This window comes from Apteryx mantelli, chromosome 3 (assembly GCF_036417845.1).
Source record: "Apteryx mantelli isolate bAptMan1 chromosome 3, bAptMan1.hap1, whole genome shotgun sequence".
NCBI classification, from domain to species: Eukaryota; Metazoa; Chordata; class Aves; order Apterygiformes; family Apterygidae; genus Apteryx; species Apteryx mantelli.
Genome location: NC_089980.1, coordinates 56,416,352 through 56,433,757, shown reverse-complemented (window position 1 = coordinate 56,433,757; position 17,406 = coordinate 56,416,352). Strand labels below are relative to the sequence as shown.

Here is a 17,406-nt window from a genome sequence, read left to right as displayed (position 1 = left end):
GCAGCATGACAGCAGGGATTCTACAGTGGGACTAAGGACCATGAACAAGTTTCAACTACTGTAATTTTTCTGCTGATTTCTCTCTGTTGCCCTGTGCTTCACTTTACTAATGCAAGATTGGTAAAGCGCTTTAGCCTGGAGACCTAATTAAGCACTGTAAAAAGCTATGAGAATTTCTGAGTATGTAAGGTATTAAATAAGTTAAAATATGCATTCCTGTTGAAGAAGACTTTTCAGCAGATCCTGTGGACACTTGTGGAACTAAAGAATAAGACTGTAGAATAGGTCAAAATTGTAAGCTAGTCTAGACTAGGTATGTAGTAATAATTGAATTGTATAAGTGGGGAGTATGGCTTATGATCAACCAAAAACTAAACTTTGTCAGCTTAATGCCTTTATGGCTTGTGATGGCTCTCTTGCCAACAGGCATACTAAAACCCTGCAGCTTGCCTAGTCCGTTCCCCTTGCTTGTGTGCAAACTTTATCACCGCATTTCCACAGTGAAAGCTTTTTATGGGTATGATGACTGCTTTGTGAGCTCTAGTGTATGAAATATCCGAGAACAGCAATTCCTCACCCTAGCAGGGGGGAAGGTGAAGGGAAAGCATGGGGCAATCTATGCATGTAATTGTTGAAAAGATACCCACAGGGCTGTCCTAAGTTTTGATTATTTTTCTCCTGTTCTTACCTATGCTAGTCCCTGTCTTGTGAAGTGATTCAAACATGTTTGTGTCTCTTGAATATGCAGGTCCTGAGATCACAGTCCAGGTGATTCAAAATATAGAGATGGAACTGACAGAGGTGCTTGTCCAGCTGTTAGGAAACTGCTCTGCTGAAGAGTTTTATGCCATAATGAGGCTGGTGCTGCGGGGGCTTGAAGTGAGGAACATTTGGCAACAGAATGCTAAAGTAAGGAATGAGTTTTGGTTTATTTTTGTCATGCTTTTCTTCAGTTTTCTATATCTTGAAAAATTGTGTTAGCTGTATGACATCTGATGTTTTTTTCTCTTCCCACTTTATGTTCAGCTGTCAGGTAGAATTAACTTGCATGGCTAAGGGCTTGATGATGGTGCTGAAGTATGCTCTTGACATAAATTGAGACAGGTGAACCCTCTGTGAAAGATTATGGCAACTTTTGGTTATGGAAAAAGTTTCTGTCCTGTTCAAGGACTTAGCAATTCTGATTTCATGTACTGTCAACAGAAATCACTTGGGATGTGATCTTATAGGCTGTGCTGAAAATTTTTTTTTCTACCTGCTGATCAGAGTTCTTGCACAACCAACACTAGCAGTCAGTGAATTTAACCACCATTTGTCTCTGGCTCTTCAGAACAGGATTAAAAGGCATATTACTTTTAAAATGCTAGCAGTTCTCTGAAATCTAAACTGCACCCATGTTTTCAGCATTTGGCTCTATAAAGACTCTTACTCTGTAATAACCAAGCACCATTCAGTAGCTTTTAAGTAGTGTGCCTTTCTCCAGGGAAGCTTAAGCAGCAGGAGTAGCATATGGAATGCCTTAAAGCTAAAAAGCCAGATGTACCCTCTATAGAAAGCTCAGTGACTTGAGAATGAAACTCATATTAAAGCCTGGGCGTTTATCTAGCTGTTGGTCTTATTTGTCAGAAATGGGCATGAATATGCCACATCAATACCTAATAGGTCTTTTTTGAAAACGTATCTGGAATTCCCATAATACTCATATATTGCAAGAACCCGACCATATAGGCACTGGATATGTATGCATGCACTGTGAGGTTGAAATACAGTGATAAAAGACCAATTGGCTTTGTCTTGTAATATATTTATTTAATCAGTCTGCCATCACAGCTAGCAAGTAAATTCCCCCCTGTTGCCAACATAGCATTCTTAATGTTATACACTCTCTGCTTCCCTCTGTTACTCAGGAGGAGTTGAAGGAAGAAGTTTTCCTTTCTTAAAATCACTTAAATATTTTTTATACCATAAAGTGATTCTAAAATAGATGCAGCACATAGTGTATTTAGGCAGATGCTGCTCAGAATATTTAATTTTGTTGAGCTGCTAATCATTTCACAGTTCACAAAGATGTATTGTAAGAGAGCTTTCATGTGTCAAGGCTTTGATAATGCCCCAAACTGCCACTGCCTTTGAAAGAGTTCTGCTGTACTAGAAATGAACCAGTGCCTCTTGTATCCTTGACTGATTGCTGATCTGCTTTCTGCAGGAAGTATTGTCAGCTGTTACTCTAATCAAATTGTTGCTCAGCTGCCCATTAAGTGGAGACAAGGAAAAAGCTTTCTGGTTTGCCAGCCCACAGATAATCACAGCTTTAGCTGTAAGTATCTCTTTATTGTAACTTCATTACCTATCCCTTTCATTTGTTGGAGTCTGTAGTGATTGCGTCTGTAACATACCTTTTCTTCCCAGTATTCTCTGTGTAACTGGGCATACTAGACAATTTCAGATTCACTTGCACTGTTTGGTTTAGACCCTTTGTATTGTCCTTGCTCAAGTAAATGTTCGGTGGGTATAGTGTGTAGGTCACCCACTTCTTATTAGCAGTAATTGTCTAGGGCAATGCTGTGTAATCTGGAGCTTGAGAGAAACTTGTTAGGCTGCAGAGAAAGGAGTCTGAGTCTCCTGTCCTTCCTCTTATCCAAAAGAGAAGGAAATAGTCAGCTTAGCTTCTGCTGTGACATGTGGCTAACAGCAACAAAATGGGGCGGGGGGAGGAGTGCTCATAGAAAAGGGGGGATGTCAAAAAAAAAAAAAAAGCACTGAATTATGAATAGGAAACTTGGCAGAAAGTAAGCAAAGCCAAGTTCCCCACGCTTGACTGTACGGCATACAAACCTAGTGATGTAGGTTTTTTTCTATCATGGTGATGGTCTCTCTAGCCTAGAGTTTGTCTGGTGTTGGCTCCGCAATGCCTGGGAATCTTGAGGATGAAATTTCTGCTCTTTTTGGTGGGTCTGCAAGGTGCTTGTGGAGGAGAGAACTTCTGGATCAATGCATTCATGTGAGAAGGTGCAAAGAGGTGCTGGTAATTGTAGCCTTTCTGCACCCTTTCTAGGGGACTGGTGCATAGCTACAAGTCCACACTTATAGCAGTGTGTGTTATATCCTCTGCCTAGTATACAGCTACAGCAGAATAGCTAAAGTGGAGGAGTCTCCCTGCCACCACAGCTTGCACTAGTGTAGTTTTACTGGCTCAAGCCAGAGCATTATGGCTTTCTGGTGTTTGAGTATTGGTGGTAGGTGGGTAATGCACACCTCATCTCTGCTTCCTGTCTTTGTGTAGATGCAAACCAAAGAAGCCTGTCAGGACCAAGTGTTGATTTCCACCATAGTTGTACCTATTCTGGAGACCACAGCAGCTCTGCTAAGGCAAGGAGAAGGGGTTCTCTTGAACCCTCACCATGTGGCCTTGGCATTCAGCGTTCTCCTAACAGTCCCACTAGATCATCTGAAGACAGAGGACTATGGCAGTATCTTCCTGGGAGTCCATGAAGTGCTCTTCTCTATTCTGCAGTGTCATCCAAAGGTACCTTTGAGGGGGGTAGGAGGAGTGGAAGAAGGTAGAAAGAACTGAGACAGAGGCCACTGATCAGAAACAGTTTTTTTAATAGTAGCTTTGAATTAATTTGTCCTGGTAGTGCCAAAATGTTTGTAGCACTTGTCACTTAGAAGGTTGGGAATCTCAAAATTGCAACATTCCAGTTGCTCTCCTGCTTTGTTTTTATACCTGCATTGTTAGAGTCTTTGGCAGCAGATTGCTTATAAACCTCTAAGGCTAGATTAAGGTAAAACTTTCCAGATTGTTCATGACCTACTTCTGGAAACATAAATGGATTAGGCACTAGAAGTCAACTCTTACTGGAGATCAAGATTTTGCAGGCCTTTGAAAATAGGGCTGGGACTTGTTAAAATCAATGTTGTTCAGGCTTTGTGCCATCATGGTGTTCTTGTCACCCTGGCATGGGAAAGTGGAGGCATGCCAGCACACATACAGGGCTAGAACTACTCACACAAGGAACATACAGGCAGGGGAGGAGGAAAAAGAAAAGAAAGGGGCCTCAGGCATTTACATCAGGACTGAGAGTAAAGAATGTTAAAGATAGGGAAATATGCCAATTCCAAAAGCAAGGCTAAAGTGTCCTGACAAAAACACTGTAGTAGAAAGATTGCTATCCAGATTGTTTTTATACAGTGATCTCTAGTGTTACTGGACCTTTAGTCTATCATCTGTTTGGCTACTCAGGTTCTTGATCAGCTAGAGCAAATTCCCCAGGCATGAAGGGACTAATTCAAACACTGCTTAATGGTTATAGGGTAACTCTAGTGCGATTTACTTGTTATTTATATATGAGTATAGCCAGGAGTCCTGCACCAGGATTCTCGTGTGGTAGCTTCTGTACAGATGCTGGATGGAAAGATGTTCTCTGTTCCTGACAGCTGTATAAGCTATATAGCTTTCTTCACAGGACTTGAATGTACTCTGACTGGGGGTGGTGTAACTCTGCCTTCTTCCCTCCGTTTACCTCATAATCTCAGGCATTTTTCATTTCTTGTCATTGCAGGTTATGTTAAAAGCAGCACCATCTTTCCTGAACAGTTTCCATCGTCTGGTCGTTTCTGTTATGCACGAAGGGCGTCAGAAAGGAGACAGAGGTACTATATCTTTTCCACTTACACACTATATTCTAATCTTGTGTATTTTAGAAGATGAGGTGCAAAACAGGGCAGCCTGTGACACCACAGGTAAAATCGTTAAAACCTAGCTGTGGCACTGAAACCATTAGTCCTATCTGTCTTGTACATAGAAGTGAGGAGAAGCTTTGTAACAGCTTAGACTTACAAAGGTAACTGATGCTTCTGGGAACTGTCTCCAGACAGCACTGCTTTGGGTGAATAAGGTATTCTTCACTGACTGGCTGGCAGATAAACAGGAACCAGTAAGGCTGTGCCCAGTTTCTGCTCTTCATACCAAGGTGTCATTTACATCATGGTGGCTGTGAACTCCAGTGATACATGTTAACATGCCTGAGTGACAGCCCCAAGTCAGTCCTACTGCGTGGAGCTTCTCAAGACTAGAAGTGGATTTACTACAGACCTGAATTTTCATCAGTCTGTGCTAAGCATAAAACCAGGATCTTGCACGTCTGAAGCATCAGTTAGGATTGGATGGTATATCTGTATGGTTAAGGAATTGCAATTGTTGGAGCAAGTATCTCAAAAAAAAAAAAAAGAAAAGAAAAGAAAGAAAGGAAAAGAAAATTCCTGTACTTGAAGTTGTGAAACAATTTGCATTGGCCCTGGAGCATGAATGTGCAAGTAGCCAAGTGAAAGAGATTCACTCTCTTTATCTCCAGTGCTGTGGCTTCTGTTGAGATATTCCACATAATAAATCTCATCAGGAAGCTTTCTTAATATGCTATTTCCAAGACATCTTATGGTTTCCTGTCAGGTAGGGAATCTCATTTTCCAGTCTGCTTGTTCTCTCCTCCACAGTGCTGGTTGGAGGACTGGATCATGGAAGGGACCATAGCTGCTGCTTTTAGCATTTCAGCATGTAAAACAAATGCTTTTGCCTTGCAGTGCATGTGGAGTTGGAATCAGTGTGCTCTTACAGCATTACCATTGTAAGAGAGACATGTAGGGATGTGAGGGTGTGTGGGTTCTCTCAGCTGTGTCTTGATAACAAGAAAAAAGATTAAATAGGCAAGCTGATGTTGGCTTTATGTAGTTAAAGAATCATAGAAGATTGCTGTGTGAGTCTTTGGATGCTTTTCTAATATTCTTAAGCCTCAAAAAGCTGCAACTTGTTTTCTATTCTAGGCAACACAGATGAATTTGAAGTTACACTGAAATGTGCAAACTTGGTGGAACGGATGTATACTCATATTGCTGCAGAAACAGAGGAATTCACTGTGTTCTCTGCCTTCATTGTGGCCCAATATGTGACTGAATTGCAGAAGGTAACATGCACTCATCTGTCTTGAAAGTGCCATGAGAGTGAGCTGACTTTGGAGTTGCTGTTTTAAAGGCAATTGTGTTGTTTTGTAAAATCTATTAATTTATAAAATTTGCAGTGCATCGTGAGAATACACTTCTGATCCATACTGCCAGTTATTTTGAGCAAGGGTTCCTGAGGATCTTGTTAAGAGCTTAAACTCAGTTGCCCTTTCTATTGCTTGGTTATTTGCAAAGGTTTGGAAGCAAAATGATGGGATAGGCCAGTTTTTAGGTGTTATTTAGCTTTCCTGGTGAGTCACTTATTGTTTATGTAGTATGTAACTTTGCTAAGCAAATACTAGAGACAAACTAATGGTAAGACTACTTGTGCTCTAGTTCACTAGTTCTGAACTTCTCTTAATCTGCTCATCACTGAATATAGAGCCTTCACTCAGAAAGGGGGGCCTGATTTTAATTGTCAAATGATGTTTTCAAGCTAAAAGGGCACTTACTAGGCTTGAGTACAAAGTCTTGTAAGACTTTTAGGAAAGTTTTGTGTAAAACTTTCACTGATACACGATAAGTGATGAGTGATTGTTGAAACCACAGACGAGTAATGTATGTATGGAACCTCTGGGTATGGAAAGGGGAATCTGTGAATTGAGCCACCAGACCCTATGACAAAGGGGAGTTTTCTGTCTCTGATGGAATAGATCCATCATAGGTAGGTGATGATTTATTTGTCTGTTAGACTGGTAAGAGTTGATAGAACTCAAGAGAATCCATCAGAGGAAGTGGAGACTTCAGCATGCCTGTCTTGCAGAGGAACCTACGCATCTCCTTTTATGCTGCTTTACAGGGAAAGAAAAGAGACTGTCTTTAACCATTCATCTCATGCAAGTCCAGGTCAATGGCTTTCAGCCTGTGATCTGAAGACCCTGAGGGTCTGTGACAGGTAACTAAGAAAAGCAGGTTGTCAGTAGCTTTGCTTCTTTATTCGGGCATCTGCACACTTACTGGAACCCTTTTTAAGGGTCTCCAAACTAAAACTGATGAAAGTTACTGGAATAAACATAGTCACTTACTCCTAAGCGTAGTTCTGGAATGGTTCCCCCTCCTGAAAAATCAGTGCTTCCTCTTTATATTAGGAAATATATATCCTTGTGAATGGTTCAGTGATAACCTAGAAAGATTCCTTGCTGGAATAGGTGGCATCTATAGCCTCTTTCATACTGTTGACGGTGCTTTTCCCATGTTCTCTCTGAGCTGTTGCTTAATTCAGCAGAAGTGAAATACCTCTTCACACACTTAATATCTCCCATCAAGAGCGCTGTAATGCTTGACAAATTGGTTGCACTAACTATATAGATCATAAAACATTTATAAGCATAATTAACTGCCAGCCAGCAGTGGCAGCTGTTTAAATCTTTGGTTCTGCTTCCCATAGTGCTATTGGATGGTGTTTAGGGGAAGCTGCACTGCAAAGCAAGAATGACCCAAGTATGGCAATGGGTCCAGATTAATTTGTGATGTGAGAGATGCAATTCCCTTAACTGCACCTCTGAGGTGTTTATACCAAGAGGGACACCTCGTCCTGTCATGTCAGGAGCTGTGAAATCATTTCTCTGTGCTGGAAAAGGAGAGGCAAGCACAATGCGTTCTCTAGGAGTGCTGCTGCAGCTGTGATGCTCAATTGTTCTGTTACTTTAGTGCATGGTAGGGAGAAATAACATCTTTTATTAACCTTCTACTAGATCAGCTGATGTAGGGGAAAATGACAAGTTTTGGATGTGTAAACTCCTCAGGGTCACAAATGCAAAAACAGGCTTATGTACCTTAATATTTATTGTATATTTTCCCCAGCTGAATCAGCAAATCTAATAAAATATATTGCTTGTTCTGTGTTTAGGGCAGGACGAGCAGGAGCCTGACACAGTGATTAGGAGTTCATTTCATTAGTGGAAAGTTTATTAGTTGCCTCAGGAAGAAAGAAGTCTGAATTTTAATGACAGTCTTTTATGTTATTTTCATTAGGCCTGGAGTGCAGAGGCTTAGATCTGGAGGCATAAATCTAATTTTGGGATTCAACACAGATAAGACCGGTTTCTTTGGCAAAAATAGTGTGATTATGCCAGAGGACAGCACCGCCTAAGGCAGTGAAGCATTTAGCAAGTGCTTTGTGAGCACATGACAAATTCCAGTTTGCCTAGAGCACCAAAGGACTCCAGAGTCAGCACTGGTGTTCCTGGTTGTAGCGGCTGTTCTGCTGGTTGAGCGAGGGATGATGGCAGGAGCAGGGCACTGAGTCAGGAGTTCTGCTTGCAGTCCCAGTTCTACCTTCGACTTTCTGCATGACTTCTGGCAAGACACTTGATTTCCAGTGTTAAAGCAGATCAAATAAATACACATCTCCTGAGCTTTTTGGAAGCTCCTTTTATTAAAGCTTGTAAAATACACTGAAATCCTCAGATACAAACTGTTAGATAAATATTAAATATCAAGTTGTTAAATGATAAAAGTTAAAATTGATTGACTACCTAATGTAAATGATAGGGCAGCCTAAAGGAAGGGCTCATTTGAAACTAAGACTTAAGTAGCATACAGCTAACGTCTTGGTACTGTCCAGACCTGATGAGTTGTACAAAATCTATTGAAATGTGTAATCCAGGGCAAGTATTTCAGTTTTTTTTAATTACAGCTTTTCTGCTGAGGAATTTTCACGTGATTGCAAGATGATCAGTGTCTTTACCTCCACAGCAGTGTATGTATAGTTGCACTCGTATGCATTTTATTGCAAGAGACATGCTTATTTTGCAAAACACGTTTGCAAAAAATCAGGAGAATATTGCATAACTTGAAATTTTGGATTGTATCTAGTGGACGATTCCAGATGGTCTGATGCATTGGATTACATGGTGTCAGCACTTAAGGTATACCTGTTGTGAAGACAGTGTTCTCCTGCCTTTGTGTCTTCAAGTTTAATGCAGTTTTGTTCTTCTTGTAGGTGACTTTGCACCCAGCTGTGAAGAAACATCTTACAGAAGGGATATATCGCATCCTTGACCTTTGCATTGAACGAGACATCAAGTTCTTAAATGCGTCACTACCAGCAGGTGTAAGGGAAGTCTTTAAAGATCTGTACAATGATTACAACCATTATCACAAAGCGAAAAAACAGGGGGAGGAAAAATATACTGCGTGATGAATCCTGCCCACTGCTGCATGATCAGTTATGATCTGATCTTGTGTAGTGCTCAGAAAATCCTCAGTTGCTGTTTGATTCGGGATGACTAGTAGGGTCCAAAGGGTTTCATTTAAACATGGATTGCATCTGTCTCTCTACAGTCAGCCTTTATAATGGGGAAAAAGGGGAACTGGGAGGAAAATGTGCTGTTAGGTCTTTTTCTTCTGTCTGTCACACATGGCTGAATTGCTGCACCTGTGCAGGCCCTGAGCAAGCTCCCTGGGAGCCATGGGGAGCTCGCTGCAGCCCGGCAGTGGGTATCCTGCTGCAAGCTTTGCAACATAATGGGGCTCTTGGGTGGAAGCAATCGTCTGTGGTATAAAAGCCTGCGAGGGTTAACTCCTGCTCTTGCTTATATGGTAAGCAGAATTAAATGCAGTTAGAACACGTATTTTTGTGCCATATTATTTTACATTTGTACTGAGGAAATGTGTGGATGTTGTACATCTGTACAGTTGGCTACTGTTACAGTACTGTGGAAATACAGTAAAAAACTTGAAAGTTTGTATCTCATTGCTTGGTCAGTTTTGCAGTTGAGCCCAGCCCTGAGCAACCTGGTCTGACCTCTAGAGGTCCCCCCCCAAATGAATTATCCTATGATCCAATGCTAATCAAAAATACTGACTGCTTAAAGCAGTCAATTTACTGCCGCTGAACAGTTACACTTAGTCATCTGAGTTGTGGTAGCTCTTGGTGTATTTTTAGCTTGTGGCAAATGCTAGGTACTAAGACCTAGCTGAGACCTCTTTGGGTTGGGCCAAGCTGAGCCTTGTTGCCTCGGATTCACTTCAGATTAAGAGCAACCCCTGGATTTATTGCAGCTCAGCTGACAGTAATTTGGTAAGCTGTGGTAAATTAATCACATTTGAGCCTGTAGGAAGCTTTATCAAATAGCTCCCTTTGATTAGCCAAACTATAGAAATTTATTCGGTTGAGAATTATGATAGAGACTAAAGCTTCAAACTCCTAAATAACCATTAAAAAAAGTCTCCTTCACACATACCCACAGTTAGTAACAGGAACTCATTACTCTGTCACAAAGTTGTTGGGATTTCAGAATGATTATCTGCTTTAATGTATGGGGAAGGGATGGGCAGAGGAAAGACTAGAATATGGCTTACCACTGTGTTTGAAGTGAAGTATAGTCATGGTACAGGACAACCAGAGTTGAAAAGTTGGTGTGGGTCAGAGCTTGGGAAGGGCAATTACTCCTGTGTTAAGTGCACAGGGCTGTGAGTGAGTGAGGTGCCTGGTACGTTTCAGAAGGGAAATGTGAAGGAGTGGGGTGCAGTCAGAGGGCACCAGGGAGAGGAGGGCTTGAGGGTGAAGACAGTTAATGCACTAGTAAAGGAAGGAAGGTTATGAGCATTGGGAGAGGATCTGGAAAGGAGAGTGATAAAGAAGAACAAGACTTGAACCGGGGAGGAAGGAAATGAGGTAGCATTTCTGGCTTGTAAGGGTCAAAGGCTCCCCTGATAAAGGCATGCAACTGCAAGCCGCACACAGATCAAAAGCTCATCCCTTTACAGGAGATGGACTACCTAAGGTGTTGATATCAATGTAAACATGTAACTGACATGTTATATGGACAGCAGTGATAGAAATAACAAACTCCTGTCATAAAAAGGATACGTTGCTTGAATGAATGAAAAATTGAAACCATGCCAAAATTAAAGATTTATTTTCAAGTATGCTATCCATCTGCTACTCATCCTATAGTCATCATCCTTCCCTGGACTAACCATCAGAAATCCAAAACACAAAGCAGTGTTTTTGTATAGAAGTTACAAGGAGGTTAAAAAGAAGACTGTATTTCACTCACTAATCCTAGGTCTTTGTCCAAGAACTGCTCTGGGGTTTTTAGCTAGAATAAATTAAGTCACTGGCATAGGACCACCTACTGAGAAGGCAGACTTCCTTTTACTGAGTACATTCCCGTTTGGGTGCAGTGTTCCTCTTCTGCCACATGATGGAGCCATCCTGCAAAGGTATAAAAGCACCTCGTGAAATCATTGCTTCAGAGTTGTCTTTTCCGAGGCTGGGTTAGCTAAGGACCTCTGAGCACTAGGAGGGTAATGGATTTGGAAGAACTACTGTCTCATGTCTAAAGGACAACACTGAGACCTTATTTAAGCTTAGCGTTGGCTGCATGTGAGTGGACCTAAACCAGAGTCCTTATAGACCTTTGCAACAGAGAATCTTGGCCTGTTTTCCAACTGTTGATGCAACCTATCTCTTCTGAGGGTTTCTCTCACTGCTGCTGGGTTGACAGAATATCCCTCATAGGCAGTGCTCTCAGGTGGTGAGATGTGGGTCCTACTAGCTCTGCCACAGGCTCAGCCTGTGTCCCTGGGCGTATGGTTTGTTATTGGTGCCAGGGTAGTGCCTAAGGTTCCAGCAGAGGCTGGCTCTGCTATGCAAAAAAAACAAAACAGAAACAGTTCAAATAAAGAGACAGGATGGAAGAGAAGAGCAGAGTCACAACTGGCAAAGATTATGTTGGTTTTATTTATTCCTATATATATATATATTTTTTTTTTTTTGTAGCTGCTTTCTGCTGCAGTGGAAATCACCAGATTTTTCTATTTATCTGGGGCTGGGGCTTGATGCTTAGTTCATATTGCTGTAGTGGATAAAAATGCTCAAAAAAAAGGTGATGTAAGGTGGTAGAATTTATTTTGCTGGTTTAGAAGGAATTTTTTCTCCTAGTCTTAACTATTTGGAGGAGACAGCATGCTCAGTACTTTCCTTTGAATTTGAAATGGTTAAGTAACTTTATATTTGTTTACTTCTTGATGTGGGTCTGTGGCTGTTGGAAAATAAAAGGCTCCTTCCAAACTTCCTTTATGGGTTAAAACATTACAGTATGAAGAAAGGAGTATTTTGATAGATTCCCATATCATTATTACTGTACCATTAAATGTCTGCAGTGATAATAGCTATACTGGGACTGTTTAATCTTAGTGTATTACTGACTTGTAAGGACACTTGCCTTGAGGTGCAATAATTGCTTTTGCACTTGAAGTAGATTCTAGCCATTCAGATGGAGATTTGCATTTGTGTCCTAAACAGTATTTGCAAGAATGGGGAAATGATTTTGGGGGGCTTTCAGTGAGATGTCTGCTCTATTTTTCAAAAAGAAACAAAAAAAAGTGCCATTGTAACATTTCTGCCAGTGTTGGCGTTTAGCACTATGTATTCAGTGACATCTTATGCAAATAATTACAATTTCCAGAAAACAAGACACTTCTGTTAACTGCATTTGCGCTGGAAGACTTGTCAGATGCAAGTGAGTGGAAGTGAAACCTGATTTGCTATTGAGTAGTAACAATTTGTATTCGTGCATTATTAAAGTATGAAAAAAGTTCTCTTGGTAACTTTAAAGCCTGGAAAATTCATGAGAGAAAATGTGTCCCTGTGAACTTCTCAGAAAGCCCGCAGTCCAGGAGAGCCCTCTAGCAAACCCTTCAGGGGTTCTTCATGGAGATTTGTCATTCAATCTGTTCTTCCCAAAATACCAAGTGTCTAAGTTGTATTGCAATCCCTTTCTTCCTGAAAAAGGACACTAACTTTTTTTTTTTTTACACATTTCTAAAGATAATAAGGAAAGAAAATGGCAGAAATGCATTTTGTCCTTTGGATGCCCATTTCAGCACAAGGGTAGAGTGGCAAGAAGTATGGGTCTGCAATAACTTTTCAGCAGTAGCTGCTTGGTCTTTAGGTATAGAGTTGTTTGTGTGTCAGAATAAGCCTCTTCCAACACAGTTCTGGGGCTCTCCTTTTAAAATTGGTGGAGACCAGCTTATACTACCCCAAAGCAACTGGCACTGGTTTGGTTACTTCTTGCAAAAGTTGTATTCAAAATTGCTTCTTTGTGGAGGCAGGGCGGGGAGCTCCACAGATCTTTCACTCCTAGCTAAACAGTTTCTCATGGAGGCTGCCACATATTTGGGGCCCTCTTCTTCCTGCAGGGTAGTCTTTGTAATGGCTTTTTGACTCTTCCCCACAATGAAGAGACAGGAGTCTTTCTGCTGATTGCTGGTGGAGAGGGGAGGATTGAGAGAGCAAGAAAAGAATAAAAGGACAAGGAAATCATGAACATGTCCCCGTTAATCCATTCATCAGCTCAGATTTCTTTCTTTTAGATTCAGGCACCCCTTCTTTTATTCCTACAGTCTTCACTTGAGGGATTGGTTCCTCAGACTTTCAGAGAGCTTTACCAAGGTTTCTCAGGAATAGGACAGCAATATTTGGTATTATCCATAAGGATGAGGACCAAATGTGGACTGCTTCTGCTATAGGAAAGGAGGAGAGTGGGAATGGAGAGCTGGGGTGCAGTCTCACTATCGCCAGGTTCTTTGCTGTTGGGGTGACCTTGTTAATGATCAGATCCTGAGTCATCAGCGGCTTAAAAGAAAGGAAGACACTCCTGGTAACTGAAAGCAGAGCAGCTCTGAACACCAGGTTGTTTCTCCCAGTGCATCTTAAACATCCATCATTTTACTGGGTATTACAAGGACCCAGAGGCTTCATTCAAGGGCCTCCCCTGTGTGTGGCAGTGTGTGCTGTGAGCGGGCAGTTGCTGTCCTAACATGCTACCAGGTGTGAGAGACAGTGGGTGGGAAAATAAACAGTGCAGGGAGAAGTGACTGATCTATGTTTAGTTTTTCATACCAGTTTTAGAGCAGCATGTGGGAGTTCCCTTTAGTAACCTTAGGGAATAGTGGTGTTAGTTTTTCTTTCTTCCCTAGAAGAAGGATGGGAGAGTAAATGACTAGGTAACAAAACAATCAAATTTTTATTTAGTGACACAAGAAACAGACAAGTCCATAAAACCAAATTTGATCAGCTACCATTGCTGGCGAATTACATGGCCTGTGCAAACAAAGCCTCAGCTCTGCTGGTCAGTGTATTAACCAGTGGAGGGGAGACTGATTTATTACTCTGCATCCACTCAGTAATTGTCAGTCCTTAATCCCCTAAAGGGAAAGTAACCATTTATGCTTATCATCTGAGGAAAGACTAGAACAAACAGATGCTTTAGCCTGACAAGAAGGGTTGCCACTTGAACACAGCTTGTCGGTCCCAAATATAAGTGACTGCTGATTGTTCTAGTCAACAAGACGGTAATGCAGTTGATTCTGAGCACCCACTATTGGGAGTAAAGCTCAGAGCACCGATTTGGCTTTATTCCTGGATCTGCTGCAGGTCACTTGGGTATAGCGGTTCGCTTGCCTATGCTTTAGTTTTTGGTCTCTGACACAGATGTTAGCCTTCCATATTAGGGACTTCTGAGGTTTGCAGAATGCTTAATGTGCAATGGGTACTTAGGCAGACTGAGACCTTTAAATGCTCCAGAGGTGAGTAGTGCAGTGTTATTACAGTTGCAATGTTATTCAAAGTGCAGTGTTATTCACAATATCCCAAATGATCACCAGAAAGCACATAGATTGACAGCATAATTTCTGCCTCTCTTGCCCTCCCACTGCACATATATGAAATTTACTGTTGCGTCTGCATGCACTTTAGGTTCTTTTCTAAGATTACTCAAGACTACTCAATGTTTTCAGGAGACAGCTATGCAAATGTGAGCTGCTAGTACCTGATTTCTTCAGACTGGCATTTTAAAATTTTTTTGTTAATGTTTTTATAACCTCAACCAATAATAATGAGAGCCTAGAGTATGTGCCTCCTGGTACTACATCCAAAGGAAATGTGTGTCTAAGAAACCTGTTATTAGCAGCTCATATTTTGTTTGTGCAATGACATATAAAAGACTTTCTAAGCTACTTATTGTCCCTTACTGTAAAGGCACATCTCTTACAGCAGCAAGGGACAAATCTGTTCTTTGGATCTCAGCCTGTGCTGTATTGTCTGGATGAGGAGAAATCTGGGGGCAAGAAATGCTTTTGTTCCTGAGCCACAGAAACTTCACCAGCTGGAAATCTCCTTTGACCCTTTTGCCCTTTCTCTGCAATAGCTAGAGGTTATCAACTGTCACAGTATTTCTACCCTCACACCTGCCCTAAACTGTCTTTATTCTAAGAGCATCTCTGGAGCGCACATCTCATCTGTTAACAATGGGACTGTTCCAGTAGCTCTTGGTTGAGGGGAAGTCTTAAGGATGGATTGAGACAACTCATCAGTGTGAGTGGTAAGAAATGGTCGTGTTTAACTGTCAAGGTCTGAAGTACCAATCCCTTCTTTCTAGGTAAGTGTGATAATATATAGCTGGGCCATGTGTCTGTAGTGCATGGATGAGTTGCGTTAAATAGTTCCTGCCTGCATCACTTTTCCGTTCTCTTCCAGGAGAAGAATCTGTAGTTGTGTTGTCTCAACACAAGCAGTAGCTGGAAGATGGGTCAGCCTCTACATGCAGGTCCAGGGTGCTGAGGAGCTGTTATACATGGAACTCTTCCTGACACACGTAGTAGCAATAATGTTTAGAATTAGCTTCTGTATGCGGTTCCTTGGGACTTCTGAGGGCAGAAACACTCCCTCACAGCTCATGGCACTTTTCATCTTCAAAGTGCATTATAATCATTAATACATTAATTAGGCGTTCTCCCCTTCCTTCCTGCTAACAAGGTTTATTAAGCTGAATGTATTTATCTTTGGGCAGCTTCTACAGCAATTAAATGAATAAATTTCCTTATAATTTTAATAGCAAAGACATGAAAGGGAACAGGGATGATGAGAAGAACAGGGGACAGAGGTAAATAAAGCTGCACTGTGAAAGAAAAGGAGCAATTTCCTTCAAGGTGCATCTCTTCCTTCCTCTGCCATTGCCACATGGCAGCTGTGCAGCCTCTGCAGCTTCTCTCTTGCCTAACGTATGTTGCACACATCCATGCAGTATGTATGCCAGCATGCACAAATGCAAAAAAGGAGGTCATGAATGACTGAGATCTTCAGGAAAGGAGACAGTGAAAATAACTTGCAGTTGGAAGTTGAAAAAAGCCTTTTTGAAAGCTTGACTTGAACCTATGCTGATGATGTCTTTGGTGTATTTAGGAGAGCCAGCATAATCTAGCAGAATATTTCACAGTAGGTGAGTTGCAGGACCCAGGAGGTAGAGGGTCATGAAAGACTATGGCAGGGGATTTAAGGCACTGAAATTTTTAAAGTAATCTAAAGCAAATGAAATCTTTCTTTCTTTCTCATCTTTACCCCCTCAAGAGTTGTCTGTTGTGCTCTCAAAGCACACACAAATACATGGTGTAAGGATGTTATCACGCATATGCTCTTTTGCTCTTACTCTGATAGTAAATGGTGGGTGAAAGACATGAAAAGTGTTGCCTCTGAATAGGGGCATCCCCTTAGAAAAGGGCTGAGGCTTGGTGGTTGCATGGTTTGGATGCCACACTACGAGTTTAGCAATTTGCATCTTAGGCAGTGCTCTGCTGCGTGCTAAATGATTTCACCTCTGTCTTCCTACTGCCTTGTTTATTTAGATTCACAAGCTTAAGACCAGAAGGGACCATTAGATCATCTGGCTGGACTTCTTGTGTATCACATCACAGCCCATGGAGCATGACAAAGTTCTGCTGTAGTGAGCCCAATAACCTGTGTGCAGTTGCAACATATCTTCCACAAAGCCAAATTTTTGACATTAAGCTCTTCAGGGCAGGATTGGTGTTCTCCTACTCATTCTTTGAGCAGAGCTTTTCAGCAATGTTATTAAACCAAAATTACCACCAATAAAAACAACAATAAGGATAATAGATATTATTATAATTAAAATCGGTATTAATGTTTTATTGGTTAAGTCTGCAAATATATATATTTTTTAAACTCCAGACAGGCACTATACATGATCTGCAGCCTTCAGAATTATAAAGTGCAGAGATGCAGAAAGGAGATTGAGATGGGTTTTCAATTCTAGTATGCAGATATTTCTGCAGGGCAAAAAGACCAGGTATTAGAGGGCTCTTTAATGCAGTGGAGGAGGATGTAGCACAAAAAAAAAAAAAAAAAAAGCTAGGAGCTGTATTCCAGCAAATGCATATTTGCAAAAAGGTACAAATTGTTGTTGAGCTCCACACAACAATAAGGGAGTGAAAAGTTACAGCTGATAGCATCCAGGACAAATACTATGATTCTGTGAAATGCAGATTTTATTAAACAACACAGAAAATCAGCCCTGTTCTTGTATCCCTTAACTCCTTATTTAAAGTTCAAGTTTCCTGAAAATAGTAATATTCCTGCTTTTGCTTCTAAAGGAG

At 41.2% G+C, this 17,406-nt stretch overlaps 1 protein-coding gene across 5 annotated transcripts in view; it reads left to right on the top strand.

Annotated features, from left to right (window-relative positions):
- URB2 (URB2 ribosome biogenesis homolog) overlaps positions 1-17,406 on the top strand; it is a 47,498-nt gene that overhangs the window by 8,810 nt on the left and 21,282 nt on the right. Inside the window, exons 4-12 of one of the 5 annotated variants that reach the window (XR_010883715.1) lie at positions 749-909; positions 2,207-2,317; positions 3,284-3,526; positions 4,563-4,653; positions 5,821-5,960; positions 6,797-6,892; positions 8,636-8,698; positions 8,815-8,867; positions 8,942-9,018. Coding sequence is in view for 2 of the 5 variants with exons in the window: in XM_067293431.1 (XP_067149532.1) it covers positions 749-909; positions 2,207-2,317; positions 3,284-3,526; positions 4,563-4,653; positions 5,821-5,960; positions 8,942-9,139 (944 nt within the window). In the remaining 3 variants the exon portion in view is untranslated. Of the gene's footprint in view, positions 1-748; positions 910-2,206; positions 2,318-3,283; positions 3,527-4,562; positions 4,654-5,820; positions 5,961-6,796; positions 6,893-8,635; positions 8,868-8,941; positions 9,688-17,406 lie in introns of those variants that run through there. The other 4 variants (XR_010883714.1, XR_010883716.1, XM_067293430.1 and 1 more) reach the window with 4 other exon arrangements.